The sequence below is a fragment of the Eublepharis macularius genome, chromosome 2 (genome assembly GCF_028583425.1).
Source record: "Eublepharis macularius isolate TG4126 chromosome 2, MPM_Emac_v1.0, whole genome shotgun sequence".
NCBI lineage: Eukaryota > Metazoa > Chordata > Lepidosauria > Squamata > Eublepharidae > Eublepharis > Eublepharis macularius.
The window spans coordinates 69,625,793-69,641,779 of record NC_072791.1 but is presented as its reverse complement, the minus strand read 5'-3'; the positions used below and the strand labels follow the sequence as shown (position 1 = coordinate 69,641,779).

General features: G+C 39.6%; 1 protein-coding gene across 2 annotated transcripts in view; it reads left to right on the top strand.

The window, feature by feature from the left end:
- Positions 1-15,779, top strand: part of TTBK2 (tau tubulin kinase 2) — a 107,480-nt gene extending 91,701 nt beyond the window's left edge. For both annotated transcript variants that reach the window (XM_054972830.1, XM_054972829.1), the window contains 2 exons: positions 10,268-11,526; positions 12,988-15,779. In XM_054972830.1, the coding sequence (XP_054828805.1) occupies positions 10,268-11,526; positions 12,988-13,456 (1,728 nt within the window). In that variant the 3' untranslated portion in view covers positions 13,457-15,779. The remainder of the gene's footprint in view (positions 1-10,267; positions 11,527-12,987) is intronic.
- Positions 15,780-15,987: the final 208 nt, after the last annotated feature.

Genomic DNA, 15,987 nt, shown 5'->3' with positions numbered 1-15,987 from the left:
GCTGAAAAATATTGCTTATGGGGGGGCGAAATCAATTAGAAGACTTAAAACTGAGACACAAGCAACAAAATACAACAATCAGAGAACAGGAAAGAGGAACCTAAGCAGCAGGCTATTTTGTGTAGAAGATAAAGCTAGTTATTCTTGAGTAAATGCAAACTTCTGTTGCTCTAAAATATTTTTTGGAAAAAGAGGCTGAAAAATATTGCTTATGGGGGTGGGAAATCAATTAGAAGACTTAAAACTGAGACATGAGCAACAAAATACAATAATCGGAGAACAGGAAAGAGGAACCTAAGCAGCAGGCTATTTTGTGTAGAAGATAAAGCTAGTTATTCTTAATTAATTCATTTGTACCTTGTTTTTCTCCCCAATGGATATCGAAAGCCGCTTATATTGCTCTCTTCCCCTATATTTATCCTCACCATATATGACTGGTCAAAAGTCACCCAGCAAGGTGTGATGTAGGCTTGCCATTCCCCCGCCGGGGGTGGGGGATCCCCTGCTCCCACCTCCTCCTTCCCCCTGCCCCCACTTACCTGGCCAGTGGGGGGCACACCCCCAGGGCGCAACCGCAGGCAGTGTGGTGCACCCTGCGCCCCACTGCGGTGTGCTCCCATGCCCTGCAAGAGGCCAGTTTCAGGCTGAATCGGGCCAAAGGGGGGGATTCAGCCCTTTGAGGAGCGTGATCATGCTCCCGGGCCGCCCTTTGACCCGCGTGAATACATCACTTCCTGGAAGTGATGTCATCACGCACGTCCGGAAGTGTGCATGCGCACGAGGGAGAAAGCCAAAGCCAGCAAAGGGTGAGTGCCAGCATCCTGGTCTCCCACTGGGGGACTTAAGGGACCTGGCAACCCTAGTGTGATGACAGAGTAGGGATTTGAACTTGTCTCCCTCAGATCCTAGTCTTAACAGTTTAAAGTGTAAAGAAGAATTTTTTGCAGTTTTAATCTTTGGAAATAAGAACCCGGATTCACAATGGACTAGAATGCTCATTGTGCTGTATTCTGATATGTGTGTCCAATCATTATACATGCATGAGGTTGCTTGAGCCTCACATAATGCAAAGAGACCACACAATACCAGGCAACCACTGTAGCAAATGTAAATATATTCCTATCCACATATGAAAGTGCAAAGTGCGATGTGTTCAAATATACAATACAGGAATACACAGTACAATTATATACAGCACATATATCATTCAACCAAGTCTTTACAGTCCGTATAGTTCCTTGCTTTCATTTAAAGTGCAACATGCAAATATTTTTATACGGAAGCCCATGGAGAGAATCGTGGAAGATGTTCTAGCATTCCCAGTCCCAAAATTCAAGATTTGTCCAACAACGCCAACGGGGATGTGCAGGCAATTGTCATTAACCCGTTTCGTGAGAGAAAGCTCACTTCATCTTGGGCATGAAAAAATTCAGACTGGATACATAAACTGCTCTTGCCTCTTTCATGCTCAAGAATCCACCACGCACTCTCAGGGCGAAGGTTTACTCTCCAGCCAGGGTGAGGCTCCAGCCAGGGTGAGGCTGAGATAGTAACTAATGCCAGTGCTGAAACTGCTGTTTATTTTAATGGTTGTGGATTGGTCCACTTGACCAAAACAAGATATGTGCAATAGAAGTTAATGATAGGATTTAGTAATATCAGAGAAGATAGTTTTCTCAATGTTTTATACTACATTCAAGCTAGTTTTCTTTACAGGGAAAGAGGTTAGTATTTAAACAGTACAATCCTAAGAAAAATTACTCCAGTTAAAGCCCATTACAACTGGAGTAACTTTGTTTAGGATTGCACTGTAAATCACTGAAATTGTGTTCTGATTGACAATAACATCATAGGAATGTTCTGCTTGCAATGACTATTACACAGTGTGGCTTAACCTCTCATTTTAGTCAATCTCACCATAACTATTATGTTCAAAAGACATTTTAACACATTCCTTTATATTATTTTAAATGCAAAATATTTATTTCATGTGGTTTAACTGATGCTGTAATGCATGAATACATTTTGTAAAAAATATCTCAACAGAAACTTTTGTGCTGATTTAAGAGGTTCAGTGGCTAATGATAATACAATATTGTACACATACGGGTATCAAAATTCTGAGAGTTAATCCAATAATCCGTGCTTTCTCTGCAGCATTTAGTTTTTCTTATCCACATCTGGATACTTCTTATTTTATCCTTTGTTCTCATCTTTTCCATGCCAAAACTGTGGTACTTAAACTTTCCTGCTGCCTGCAATATGGGAAATTTCAATTTGTTTTAAAAGAATGTGTCTTTCTTGAAATGCAACTAATCAAGCCCTGCTTCATTTTGTACCCTCTGGTTAAACTGCAGTTTCATTGCTCCCTGTGTATGCCTATCAAATTGGAAAAAAACTGTACCTTAACAAACGGCAACACAGAAATTTCTGAAATGGTTATTTGGTTTTAATGAAAAATTTGAAAATACATTAAAGCTACAAATGTCAAAAAACTAGGAGCAGAATGATGGTATTTTTTCTATTATAAATTAAGAGCAATAACATAGTTCATAGAAATCTAATATAAATAGTTCTGAAATAATAGCAGAGAATGGAAATTGTATCAACAATTTCTCTCCTATCTCATTTTTCTAACAATAGCGCAAGGTCATAGCAGAAATCAGTGCAATGAACAAAGATATTTAACAAGACTTTTTGCTTGAAAATGTAAGGATTTGTTAAAACAATTCTAGTTCCCAGTGAGTATTAAGCTGAATTTTAGTCTTACCTTATGTTGCTGAATTTTAGTTTGGTGCTTATAATTTTATTTTATGCCATTTATTTTAAGGTGCTTTGAATGTTTGTCTAAAAGTTGGGGCGGGGGGGAAATAATAATTAATGAAATGTTCTTAGAAATTATGAGAAAGTAAAAACAATTCTTATATATGTTTCTTTTTTGGCCAGCCTATAGGTTGCTACTTGCCATCCTTGAGTGTTGCCTTCTTGTAACTGCATAGAAATATAGTTGGAATGTGTGCACAGTTAACAGTAATATGGGAAAGGAGCATTCAATAAAGCACTCAGTCTTAAAACCCAATTTACATTCTTAAATAAAATCTGAAGAAATTCTCATGAGTATAAGCACAGTTTGCCTTCATATGCGACCCTGAGGTTGTCATTCTATGTTCTGTTATTTGTTTTACGAATGACTACCAGATTTCTAAGTTTTCACATAAACCAATTATTTTCAAAAAAGACTACTAAGGGCCAAGTGGTCATCTTTAAAAAGCAGACTGAGTGGTGGTGGAATAATTTGGGTCAAAGCTGTGGCCTAAGAAGCAAAGGGTTGCCCTTTTAGTACTTTCTACTGCAATATTTTTGCAACTTCAATTTACTCTTTTGGGCTATTATCTCCATAGGAGAAAGTATGTATGATGTTTGTATGTTTCCCCTACAGGGTAAATGAAAAGGGTGAGTGAAACTGTATAAAAGGTCTGTGTGTCTGTGTGTGTGTGTGTGTGTGAGAGAGAGAGAGAGAGAGGATTAACTTCTTCATACCATGGTTTTTATCTAGATTGGGGACTTTCTCTCCCAACCTGCATCTGCTATTTAAAGATTTTTTAAAGTAGATGTTCCATTAATGGGTATTCCGTCATAATGACAGAGTAGCTTTCCTCCAAAGAATGGCTAAAATGCCTGGAGTTTTTCAGCTTAGATAAAAGACAACTAAAGGGGATGTAACAGAAGTTACATCTCTCTCTCTCTCTCTCTCTCTCTCTCTCTCTTGCCCATGGGGCCAAAGGAGGAAGGAATCACATGGGCAGATTCTATAGCTGCTGGAACACCATTCTGGAGTGTTCCCCCTCAAAAAAAGCTCTGAGTAGAAAGGAAATCAGAGGAAGGCCTTGGCCTTTTTGCTCTGTTTTTTGGCCCTTCAGGGCAGCTGCCTGGGTGCTTTGTGAAACTGGTCCGATTTAACAGGGCACCTCTTACGCACTTTAGTTTAATCTGACTCTATGTCAAGCAACTTAAATATAATATTGAGGATTTGCCAAAATGCCTCTAGCAGAAAAGGAAGTTTCCTTGGGGCAGAGAAAAGCATGGAGTAGGAGTAGGATAGGGCCCAGTAAAAAATGTTAATGATTCATTTGTTTAGTGCTAAAACTACTGTATCGATAAGACTAAGTTATGGCTTGGATCCAGTTGAGCGTTTCTGTGGGGAGTAGGGTTGCCAGCCTTCAGGTAGTGGCTGGAGATCTCTTGGAATTACAACTGGTCTCCAGGCCACAGAGATCAGTTCACCTGGAGAAAAGGGCTACTTTGGGGGGGGTGGATTCTATGGAATTATGCCATGCCAAAGTCCTTTCCCTCCCAAACCCCACTTTCTCCAGGTTTCTCCAGCTTTCACCCCGCAGATCTCCAGGAATTTCCCAACTTGGAGGTGGCAACCCTAGTGGGGAGAATGATTTCCACAGAGTATAAAGTTTCTTGCCTCCCCTCTCCCACTGCAGCCCAGAATGAACTCTGAAATGCTGCTCCTGGGGACCAGGGGACCCCAAAAACATTTTGGAGGTACTGAGGGCTACAACAGAAGGGGGAAGTTGCGCTCATGAAAATGTGTTGTTGGATCCAAGCCTATGTGTCTGTTTTTGAAAAGTGTATAGATTGAGTTCTGCACAAGGACTGTGCAAAGAACACACAAGTATCTCAGTTTTCCCCCCACTTTGCCCTCTCCCAGAAACTATTTCCAACAATGGAAAATTTATTCTTAAGGTTGAAATACTCACATGGAGTAATAGCCATGTGAGTGGAGAGGCTGCAGTGGAGAGGGGGAAGGGGGTGAAATTGCTTCATTCTTCCTCTCTTGTCAGAGGATTTTGCCCTCTTAACCTACCCACTGCAGCTATTGATGCACATGGCTATTATTCCATGTGGGTCATGCAACCCAGGGAATAAACTTTCTTATGGCAGGTGAAAAGAAGAAAGTTTGGTAACTATTAGCATATTCGGCTTATGGATCCTGAGATTCAGTCCTACATTTCTAACTTTTCCAGATGCATCTGCATCATAAATAGGAAACAGTACTGAATAACAGTTCGGTCCTTGATCCTTTCACTTTTTCTCTCACTATCCCACCTTCTGCTAATGCCTTTATGATGATGGCTTCCAGGCATACTCAATGTGCTTTACCTCTTCCTGTTCTATATCTTTGTGTTGCCTGCTTCTGTTAATGGATATTCTGGATTTTCTCAAGTAGAGTGCAGCAAAGACCAAACTCATTATATTCAACCAAGTTCTACCTCATCACTATTGGAGCTATATTTCCCTGTCTCATAGGCATTTGCATCCTTAATCACATTCAACTATGGTGTTAAAAAGCAAATGTAAAGACTTCATTGTTGCAGATATGTCCTCAGAGTGACCTCACCTTGTCAAGTAATATTTCTCAAGTGCTCAAGTGCTGCAACAGCAAATTGTTCAGAAAAATGCTTTTCTTGCCTAGTTTCTGAGATTAGGGGAGGGTCTTTGTGTACAGGTGAGAGAGATTTACATGGCCATACTTAGTTTCAGGTAGGTAGCTGGATTTGAGTCTGGGGCACTTTAGAAACCAACAACATTTTCAGGGTATAAACTTCCAAGAGTCAAAAGTCAAACAGAGCCAGTTTGGTGTATTGGTGAAGAGTGGTGGGACTCTAATCTGGAGAGCTGGGTTTGATTCCCCACTCCTTCACTTGTAGCCATCTGGGTGATCTTGGGTCAGTCACAGCTCTCCAGAGCTCTCTCAGCCCCACCCACCTCACAGGGTGATTGTTGTGGGGATAATAATAACATACTTTGTAAACCACTCTGAGTGGGTGTTATGTTGTCCTTAAGGGCAGTATATAAATCAAATCTTCTTCTTCTTCTTCAGATGTCTGACTCTTGACAGTTTATAGCCTGAAAAACTTGTTGGTCTCTAAAGAGCCTCGTGGCCAAACTTGATGGAGGTTAATAGATAGCTGCAGTAGTAGAAAAATAGCCGAGGTTGATCAAGGTGGCTATTCTTGGAGGTTTAGAGGGTAGAGAGAAGAATTGGGGAGATACAAGCGTGGTTGAAGAAGGTATGGAATATAGATGTGAGCCTAATTTGGGGGAAGGGATTCTAGAAACATATTGAAGAGTGATCTGAAAAGGTATCAGTGAATGGGAAGTCAGCTGAATATGGGAAGTGAGGTGCACAAGGAGCAGTATCAGTAATAGAGAAGGTAATAGGCTGTGGTTTTGTTGCTATGTAGCTATGGACTCTGTACATAAACTAAACTTTTCAAAGAAAGATTGGTGTAGCATGGTAGTAAAGTGGTTGGGTTGTGAATCAACATTCTGCTGGTTCAAATCCCACTACTGCCGTGAGCTCAGCAGGTCGTCTTGGGTAAGCCACTTCTCTCAGCCCCAGTTCCCCATCTGTATTGTGGGGATAATAACAAAACTGACTTTGTTCACCATTCTAAGTGGGAACTAATCTGTCTAGAAGAGTGGTATATAAGATTATTATTATTATTATTATTATTATTATTATTATTATTATATACTTAACAGATTTTTCTTTTTTATAGTTTTATTTTATAATAAACTACCATAACAACTACAAAAATAATCAGATATATATTTACAATATTATTATGACTATTCTTAATAACTATTCTTAAAAATAATACTGTTTTATGATTTTTAGATATGTATATGGTTTTAATTGTATAATATATGTTGTTCATTGCCCTGAGCCCATTCACAGGGAGGGTGGGGTATAAATTAATAAATAAATAATAAATAAACAAACAAAATATTTATATGGCTAAATACAACAATTGTAAAAATTGTAGAACTTATACAGATATTGCACAATTTTACCAGTTTATAATCAGATTTAACTCTCGGGAGCAGAAATCATGAAATGGTTTTCAGTTTTTAAGAAACATTGGATTCTTTGCTTTTCCTTTTCTTAACTAGAATATCTGAAGTTACTTTAGATAATTTTGCTGTTAACCAAATCTTTTTCATTTGCACCCAGGACAATGATTAAAATATCTAGCACACTTTCATATTTATTTATTTTTGCAATCAGCATTTTAGCTGCAGTTAGACAATATAAAACCATACTCCTGTACGTTTATTAATAAGTCCAACAGAAGCATTTTTACATCTCTTGATAGATTAATCCAGATTTTTATTCTTTATTTTTTTTATTCTTGTGGGTGTTTGTCTCAGAGATTCAGTGGGAATATATTATCGTTTACAGAATGCTATCCTTTTTTATTACTAAGAATAGCATTTTTATACTAATTTGTTTATATGACACAATATATCTGGCACTAGTGCTGGTTAATACCTTTTATTAACTGGGGTCATTCACCTCTGCCTCTACTATTGAATCTTCCTTTGGCACCCTTCTACTGCTTTTCTTGCCTCTACCTAGGGTTGCCAGGGACCTGGAGTCCCTCAACAGGAGATGCCCAGGTCCCTGGACTCTCCCGCTGGAGGATTGGGAGCCAGCAGTTACCCTAGCTTCCTTCTGTGTGCACATGCGCGCACTCCTGGCTCATGTAATTGCATCACTTCTGGGAGTCATCACACAGGGGACAAAGGGCACCTCTGGGTCAAAGGGGGCCCTTGTCCTCGCTAGTGCAGGCTGCTCTTGCTGAGGCCGTGGCCCATTCTTGTTGGCACAAAGGGGCTGTGGCAGCGGTGAGAGTGGGCAGTGGCGGCAAGAGCAGCCTGCTCTCACTGCTGCCACCAGCGCTATGGCGGCATGGGAGTGCATCCCCCTACCCGGGGGAGCACTACATCGCCCAGGGAAGGGGTGCTCCAGGGAGTGCGCCCCCCTGCCAGCCAAGTAAGTGGGCATGGGGATCGAAGGTGGGATCAGGGGAGCCCCCACCCCGGGCATGGGAATGGCAACCCTACCTCTACCTATGCTTCGGAGCTGGAGCTGCTAATCCTACTTTCCCTCTCTTTCCAGTCTTTGAAACAGAACAGCAAGTCACACATGCCTTATGGGGCTTCCTTCTTCTCAGGACAGTTTGGCCATCATTTTGATTGTCCTAGCAACGTTGTAAATTACCATGGGACAGTTTAAATTAAGACTTGTGAGTGGCTGAGAGTAGTAGAATTGGAAAGGCTAATGTCACAAACATGTTGGGAGATAAAGGCAAAAAACTAGGTAGGAGAATTACCATGGACAGAAAGTCTGTCCAGGACATAGAATGGAATTGAATGGCAAGTTAGGAATTTGGCATCATTTGAAGGATGAGGAAATTGAATGCTTGGGTATCAGACCTTTGGATCAAGGCGAAAAAACTTTGCTATAAGAGAAGACCAGAGAAGAGGAAGCTGCAGTAGCCAAGGCAGCAGAATATCAGAACATGAATAATTATTTTAGCTGAGGAAGCTGACAGGATGAGCTGGATTACCATTTTGTATATGAAGAAAGTGACATGACTTGTTAACAGAACAAATCAATTTCCTCAAAAAAGAGGAAAGAAAGTTTTAAAAAGCAAGTTTTTGTTACTTGTCTGGTTAACAAGGTTGATGCCAATATTGTCAGATAATATGGTCAAGGAAAGGAAGAGAAGGAATGCTTGACAGTTCAGTCCCAAGCAGAATTACACCCCTCTACTACAGTTGAATTCAGTGGATTTAGTAGAGCGTCAGTCTTGGGCGTCTACAGTTTAAGATAAGACAGCCAAGTAAATATCAGTTGGAGACATGGAACTGAGTGGAGGGAGGAAAGGCCTGTGATATAGAGAGAGAGAGCTGTTTTGTCATTTACTTCTTTGTGAGATTTTGAGGAAATTGTAGGAATCATAGATAGAACCCTGAGGAACACCAAAGGTTAGGGGGAAGGATGAGTAGCAGATTAGACTGCCTTCTCCCATATGAACCTACTCATCCACTCAAGTCATCTTTGGAGGCTAAACAAGTGGCAATCCAAGAAAGGGCCTTCTCTCTCTTTTTTATTAAGAGTTTTATATCACTAAAAAAAAGCCAAAAAACACTACATTTACACACATACAAAAACAAAGACAACTAGTCAACAAACAAGAATAACAAACTATACATAATACCGAAAAAACAACAATAAAGGAAAAACAACCTAAACAAAATGATTTCTGATTTTCTACAAAACAAATATTCATATCATACCAAATTTACACTTTCTCTAGATAATGATTAAAAGCTCTTTTTTTCTAACATCAAAATCCATTAGTCCATAAATAAATCATCAAATCATTATCTATTTCATATAAATAATTTATGAAGGGTTTCCATTAATCAACAATGTACTTACTGACTTTATTCTAATCAGTGAAGAAAGCTTTGCGATCTTTGCCAATTCCAGTATCTTTGTCAGCCATTCTTCCATTGTGAACAGTTTCGAATTCTTCCAGTTTTGAGCATATAGTAGTCTTGCTGCTGATATATATAGAAATAGAGTGCTGGCATTTTTTTTCCAACTGAGAATCCATCATTCCCAATAAAAATGCCTCAGGTTTCAATTGCACTTTAGTCTTTACAGTCTTCTGTATTAATAATTGTATCAGCTTCCAAAATGTTTTTGCTATCTTACAAGACCACCACAGATGAAAAAATGATCCTTCATGTTGAGCACATTTTAAACATAGATTTTGTACACTCTTACACAGTCTAGCCAATTTCTCAGGAGTCATATACCATTGATACATCATCTTATAAAAATCCTCCTTAAGACTGGAACTTAATGTAAATTTCAACCTTTTTAACCACATATTTTCCCATTGTTCCGTGAAGATATCATAACCAGTTTTTAGCTCAAGAAAGAACGATGGTTGTTGTGGGTTTTCCGGGCTGTATTGCCGTGGTCTTGGCATTGTAGTTCCTGACGTTTCGCCAGCAGCTGTGGCTGGCATCTTCAGAGGTGTAGCACTGAGATACAGAGGTGTATCTCTGTGCTACACCTCTGAAGATGCCAGCCACAGCTGCTGGCGAAACGTCAGGAACTACAATGCCAAGACCACGGCAATACAGCCCGGAAAACCCACAACAACCATCGTTCTCCGGCCGTGAAAGCCTTCGACAATACATCAAGAAAGAACCTTTTGAATTGTGGTGCCAAAACTTTAGAACTCCCTTCCCAGGGAGATTCATCTGTCTCTCTCGATTGTCTTCCACCATTGTTAAAGACTTTTTTGTTTCATTTGTGATATTCTTGAACCTAAGAAAAGTAATTTCTGTAAAATGATCTTTCCCCCCCACCCCTGTCTCTTCATAGGTTACAATTCCCAGACCATCAATGGCCTCCACACAGTCTGCTTCTGAGAGTTTTCATTATGGCCAGCAGCTAGAGAAGAGGGATCGAGATATCCGGCTTATGGAGCATGCTGTTGAACTTACTTCTCCTAAGGAGAATTTAGCTGGCTTAGTGGTAGCAAATGATGTGTTAACTCTTAGTGGCAGTAGAACAGATTTATTGCTGAAGTTAGATCATAGTTTAGAGGATAAAGAAGGATATATTAGAGAAAGTGTTGAAACCCAAGACGATAGCCAAAAGGATGTTGAACAGTGTGTGAAGAAGCAAGGAGAGAGAGAACTTGCAAATCTTTTCAAAGAAGCAGAGAACAGTAAACTTCCTGAGACTTGTGAAGACAGCATTGAAAGGACAGGACTTGTTGCTCCAGGAAACACTGAATCTGTGCTGGGTGAACTGCAGGCTCCTACAGTATCTGAAGAACAGAGGCTAGTAACTTCCTGCCTGTTGCCAAATTATGATGGAAAACAGGAGATACTGAAGCAGTCGGTACCTGAAACAACGGATGTTTCCTTATCAAGAAGTACTGAACCATTCCTTCACAGACAGGAAAGCCAAATAATTCTAGTGCAAGAAAATGGTCTCCATGATGATAGTGATATCTATCATGCTGATGAATTGCATTGCCAACAAGCAAGCCTCACTACTTTTTTACATCAAGAGGACAAAGGAGAGCAAAATGTTCTGAGAAACGGAGAATTGTTCCATTGCATTTCAGAGAATGAGAGTTCTCATCAGTCCAAGAAGGAATTAGTTAGAACACCGTTTGTAGCTAGACAAAGTCGCATTCCAGTTTTAGCACAAGAGATAGACTCCTCATCAGAGTCCTCTTCACCTGTTTCAGCAAAGGAGAAACTACTCCTAAAAAAGGCGCATCAGACAGACTTGGTTAGACTACTTGTAGAAAAGAGACAGCTGAAATCTTTCCTTGGTGACCTCTCAAGTGCCTCTGACAAGTCACTGAAAGAAAAAGTAGCTACTGCTCCCTTACCACTTTCTGAAGATGTTTTGTCGTCCTTTTCCAAGCTGACATTAGACTCCCATTTGCATAGTCAAGTGGAGGAAAGCTTTTTGTCATCAAGCAGTCCTCAGTCCAGAAAGAGTAAAATTCCAAGACCTGTATCTTGGACTACTACAGATCATGCTGGCAATTCAAACTCTGCTCAGTTTTTTCCTCGGCCTCCACCAGGAAGACCCCCAACAAGGCCTGGAGTAGAAGCCAGGTAATAATTTTAAGAGAAAACAAAAACCCCGCTTTGAAATAATTTTGAGATCTCTTGGAAGGAGGTATATAATACTATGCAGTTTTTTTGTTCATTTGTTTTCTGAATGTGGAATTTTTGTCCATGTGCACATAAAGTTCCACACTACCTAGGATGGCACCAATAGGTTAACATCTACTTGTTTGAATGGCATACAAAAGGTAAAAATTAACAGTGCCAGGAATTGTTCACTTACGTACAAGCAGCCAGTAAATAGCATTTTAATAACTTGATCTATCTGGTGAGCCTTTTCCATGTGCTATAGTTGGCATAAATTGTAGTGGCAGCCAAGAATGTATATTTTTCTTGTCAAATTAGTACCAAATTTGATGAATACAGAAATAGCTTCAATATAGGCTGTACTCCATCATGTATCTTTTAATGTTGATATTGAAGAAAAATATTTTCTACATAAGTAGCTAATGTGTTTGAGCCTTTGTGCCTTTGCATACCTTGGAATCTTTCATAAGCTCATGGCTAGACAAGCTTGCAGCACTATAGATGTGTCTGTAATAAATGGTTGTGCCTCTCTTGCCCCTCCTCTCTGGCAAAATAATAGAATCTTTTTTACTCATGCAAGTTAATAATTTTGCACATTATTAATTAATTTGCCTTAATTTGTTAACAAGATTTAGATTTCAAATTATCTGGAGGATTTATTTAATAGCATAGGGTAAAGAAGTAAAGGTATGCAAATTATGAATGAGTATAGATAATAGTTTTTCATATATCTGGTGGGATGATATAGCCTTGGCTGCCTGTGTCACATACATTAAGAATTTTTTCATGTTCTGCTGTGGTCTCTGGACATTGGTTGTTGTGGGTTTTCCGGGCTGTATTGCCGTGGTCTTGGCATTGTAGTTCCTGACGTTTCGCCAGCAGCTGTGGCTGGCATCTTCAGAGGTGTAGCACCAAAAGACAGATATCTCTCAGTGTCACTGAGAGAAAACCCACAACAACCATCGTTCTCTGGCCGTGAAAGCCTTCAACAATACAATGCCAAGACCACGGCAATACAGCCTGGAAAACCCACAACAACCATCGTTCTCCGGCCGTGAAAGCCTTCGACAATACATCGTCTCTGGACATGTTTATAAATATTTTTAACTCCGGGCAGTAGTGGCTCTATTATGCTGCATTGTAGTCTCAGAAAAATAGTTTGGATGTATGTTGAACTTAGGCAATATGTAGTGTCAGGGTCCAAGGAATACTTGCCAAGACAGCCAGCCAACGACTACAAGTTGTCCACTTTTTAGAATTAGAAAGTTGCTTTTAGAATTTCAAATTGAGTTCTACGTACTAAATTCTGCTCCTTGCTGTAGATGTACTGATTAATGAACACACTTCATAATGTATTTGTATTATAATATCATTTTATGGGAGATCAGAATGTAAAAGTAACCCATTTCAATTTGTTTCAAGGTTGCGCAGATACAAAGTGCTAGGAAGCAGCAGCTCAGATTCAGACCTGATATCTCGACTGGCTCAAATCCTTCAGAATGGATCTCAGAAACCAAGGAGCTCTTCCCAGTCTAAGAGTCCAGGATCTCCACATAGCCCTAAAACACCACCCAAAAGTCCAGTCATCCCTAGACGCAGTCCTAGTGCCTCTCCTAGGAGCTCTTCGTTGCCCCGTACTGCCAGTTCCTCACCATCCCGGAGTGGGCGGCCTCACCATGACCAGAGGAGTTCATCTCCACATCTTGGAAGGAGTAAATCGCCGCCTAGTCTTTCAGGCTCTTCATCATCCAGGAGATCCTGCCAACAAGAGCACTGCTACAACAAATCTAGCAAGAATGGTCTGAAAGGTTCTAGTGGCTCCTGTCACCACTTATCTAACATTAAACCACCCACAGGGAAGAACAAATCAGCTAGTAAACTTAGCAGATAGAAACTGAGTCTTGTCTGGTGTCAAAGCCCCATTCTTAATCTGATGCATGTTGTGTCTGTGTACTGTGTATTTAAACAAAGAAAAGGTCTTCAAAATCAGTGTTCAACCTGACTTTCAAAGAAAAGCAACTCTGTGATAAATTATTTATAAGACCCACTTGGTATGTGAGTGGCCAGGCATCAAGCAGATCAGGGAGGCTTAAAGGGCAGGGATGGAGTATCCAGATTGTCCAAGATGTATGAAACATTCAGAACACTCACTCCCTGGAGTGAGTGTTTTTTAATAAGGTTTTCATTTTTTGTTTGTTTGTTAAGGATAAGCAGCCTAATTATTTAAGGCTTTTCTCAAGGAACGTTACAAAACTGGAAACAATTAAGTTTCACCATGATGCCATTACATCTGAAGTACTACTCAGCTGTGTGTTTGTAGAGTTTTTAAAAAGCACATTGTTTTGAACAGCAATATTTTTAGATGTCTGTATTTTGAATGTGGGGCTTCATATATCTGTTTCCAAGTTGTTTATATTATGTCATGGTTGATGTTTCCCCCCCTTTAAAGCAAGCAATTAAACAAAACAAATCCCATGTATTTAATTTCAAAATGTTTGACATGGGCTGCTACTTTGTGGACACTTGATGAATATAAATTTGTTGAATCCAATGGATTTAAAACTTAAGTGTACACAGGACTGCAGGCATCAGTGTTCACATTTTCTGCAAAGGATTATGTGTACTGATACTTACTGGCCCATAATCTGTTAACCGCTGTGCAGACCGTGAGCCTAAGACAACTTGATCATTTATCTGTGTGTTAGTTGCTGGAGCTATGGCATTTTTCTCCAGGGTTCCATCACAGAATATATAATGGGGTAATGGTCACAGCCAGAGTTAAAGAAGAAAAAAGGGAGATCTTGGACCCTGAAGCATTCCTGCAGGGTGCAACATTTGTTAGAGAGTACAAGAACTTCTCAGGGTACAAAGGAAAGCCATTGCTAAAGTTGACCAGGATTTACTCATCAGGGACAAGTCCATTCACCTTATTCATAATTCCCTTCTTCAGTCCATAGTGCTGAAGAAGAGTAGAAATGTTTACACATTTGGACTTTTTTCTTGAGAATAGAAATCTAGAAGCTTTAACCTCTTAAAGATAACTACAGAGCTTGTATATGTTTAGGAAGAAGAACCCCCACCCATAATATTTGATGGTCAAATCTATAAGGCAATTTATGGGGCTTTTTCTTATAGGTCAGTGTCTCTAAACCTACATTGTACTGGAAGAATGTATGTGCCTGCCCCTTCTCCCAGTTTGTACATATGACTACTGAGCATCTGACCAAGCAGTCATACATGTTTATTTGGAAGGTGGAAGCCAATACCTGGAGTATAGGTATATACATTTCCTTACTCACAAGTATGGTTGCATTTAGGGACATCATAATGTGAACTCTTGTTTTAGGGTTTTTTTCCACTCCCCAGAAATCTCTGAATAAAGTCAATGGCTGGTATGTTTCCCAAAATATACTTAGGCTTCATTGTATAACCCTTAGAGAAACAATCTCCTTTGCCTCATCCGGGAATGGACAATGGATTCGTGGAATCAAAAAGAAATATTTTAAAATGGATACAGACATCTCCCTGAATGGGTACTTCTTTTAGGGGATACAAAGTTGTATCCAACCACACATTTAAAAGTCTTAGGGACACTTACATTTTCTTAAGAGAGGATGGCTATTTCTGCTAATTTCCCCCCTCCCACTGCAAGCTTCCACTTAGTCCCCTGTGCTGTTCCAGATGCTTTTCTGACCCCTTAGGAATAAAATGGGTTGAGAAGAAGTTCACCTGGCTGCACCACTGAAGAAATCCCCCCCCCAAGAAAACTTAAGTGTTCTTAACTCTTCATAATTACGTGGTTGGATACAGAACCTTAGATACTGGGGGATGGGGGTGGTGGCAATTGCTGATCTGCTTGTTATAGTTTTATGCCTGTAGCCAACATACGTTTAAAATTTTAACTTTGTTTTATTTAAACTTCATTTGCTGCCAAAATAGTATCTTTGGATGGAAAAGGGAATACTTTCTTTCAGAGTTAATACATTTCTAATGCTGCATTGAAGCTGCACTGAATTTCACCTGTTCTGTCAGAATGTGTTGAAATTTTTTTATTCTTAAATGTATATATTGTTTCCCATAAGTAATGTAGCACAGTGTGGAACCTTTAGCTGCATTCAGGTTTCAAACACTACAGAGAAATGCAACAGCAGAGCATACCTGCTGTTTCTCAAACTATATGATTTAAAAGATCTATTCTGCTGTATTATATTGTATAATAGGTGCTATACTAATAATTGCATGTTCTCATGGTAAATTATATATTATAAATACTTATAAATATATATACATATGCTTCTATATACTTCTTTACTCTTTCTCATTTTCCATTTGTAATGTTATGGACCGCAAATAATGCAGTACTTTTTCAGTTTTGTGCCTGAATGTAGCCTTGCAGCTCCCATTTCCTGGCATGCACAAAGC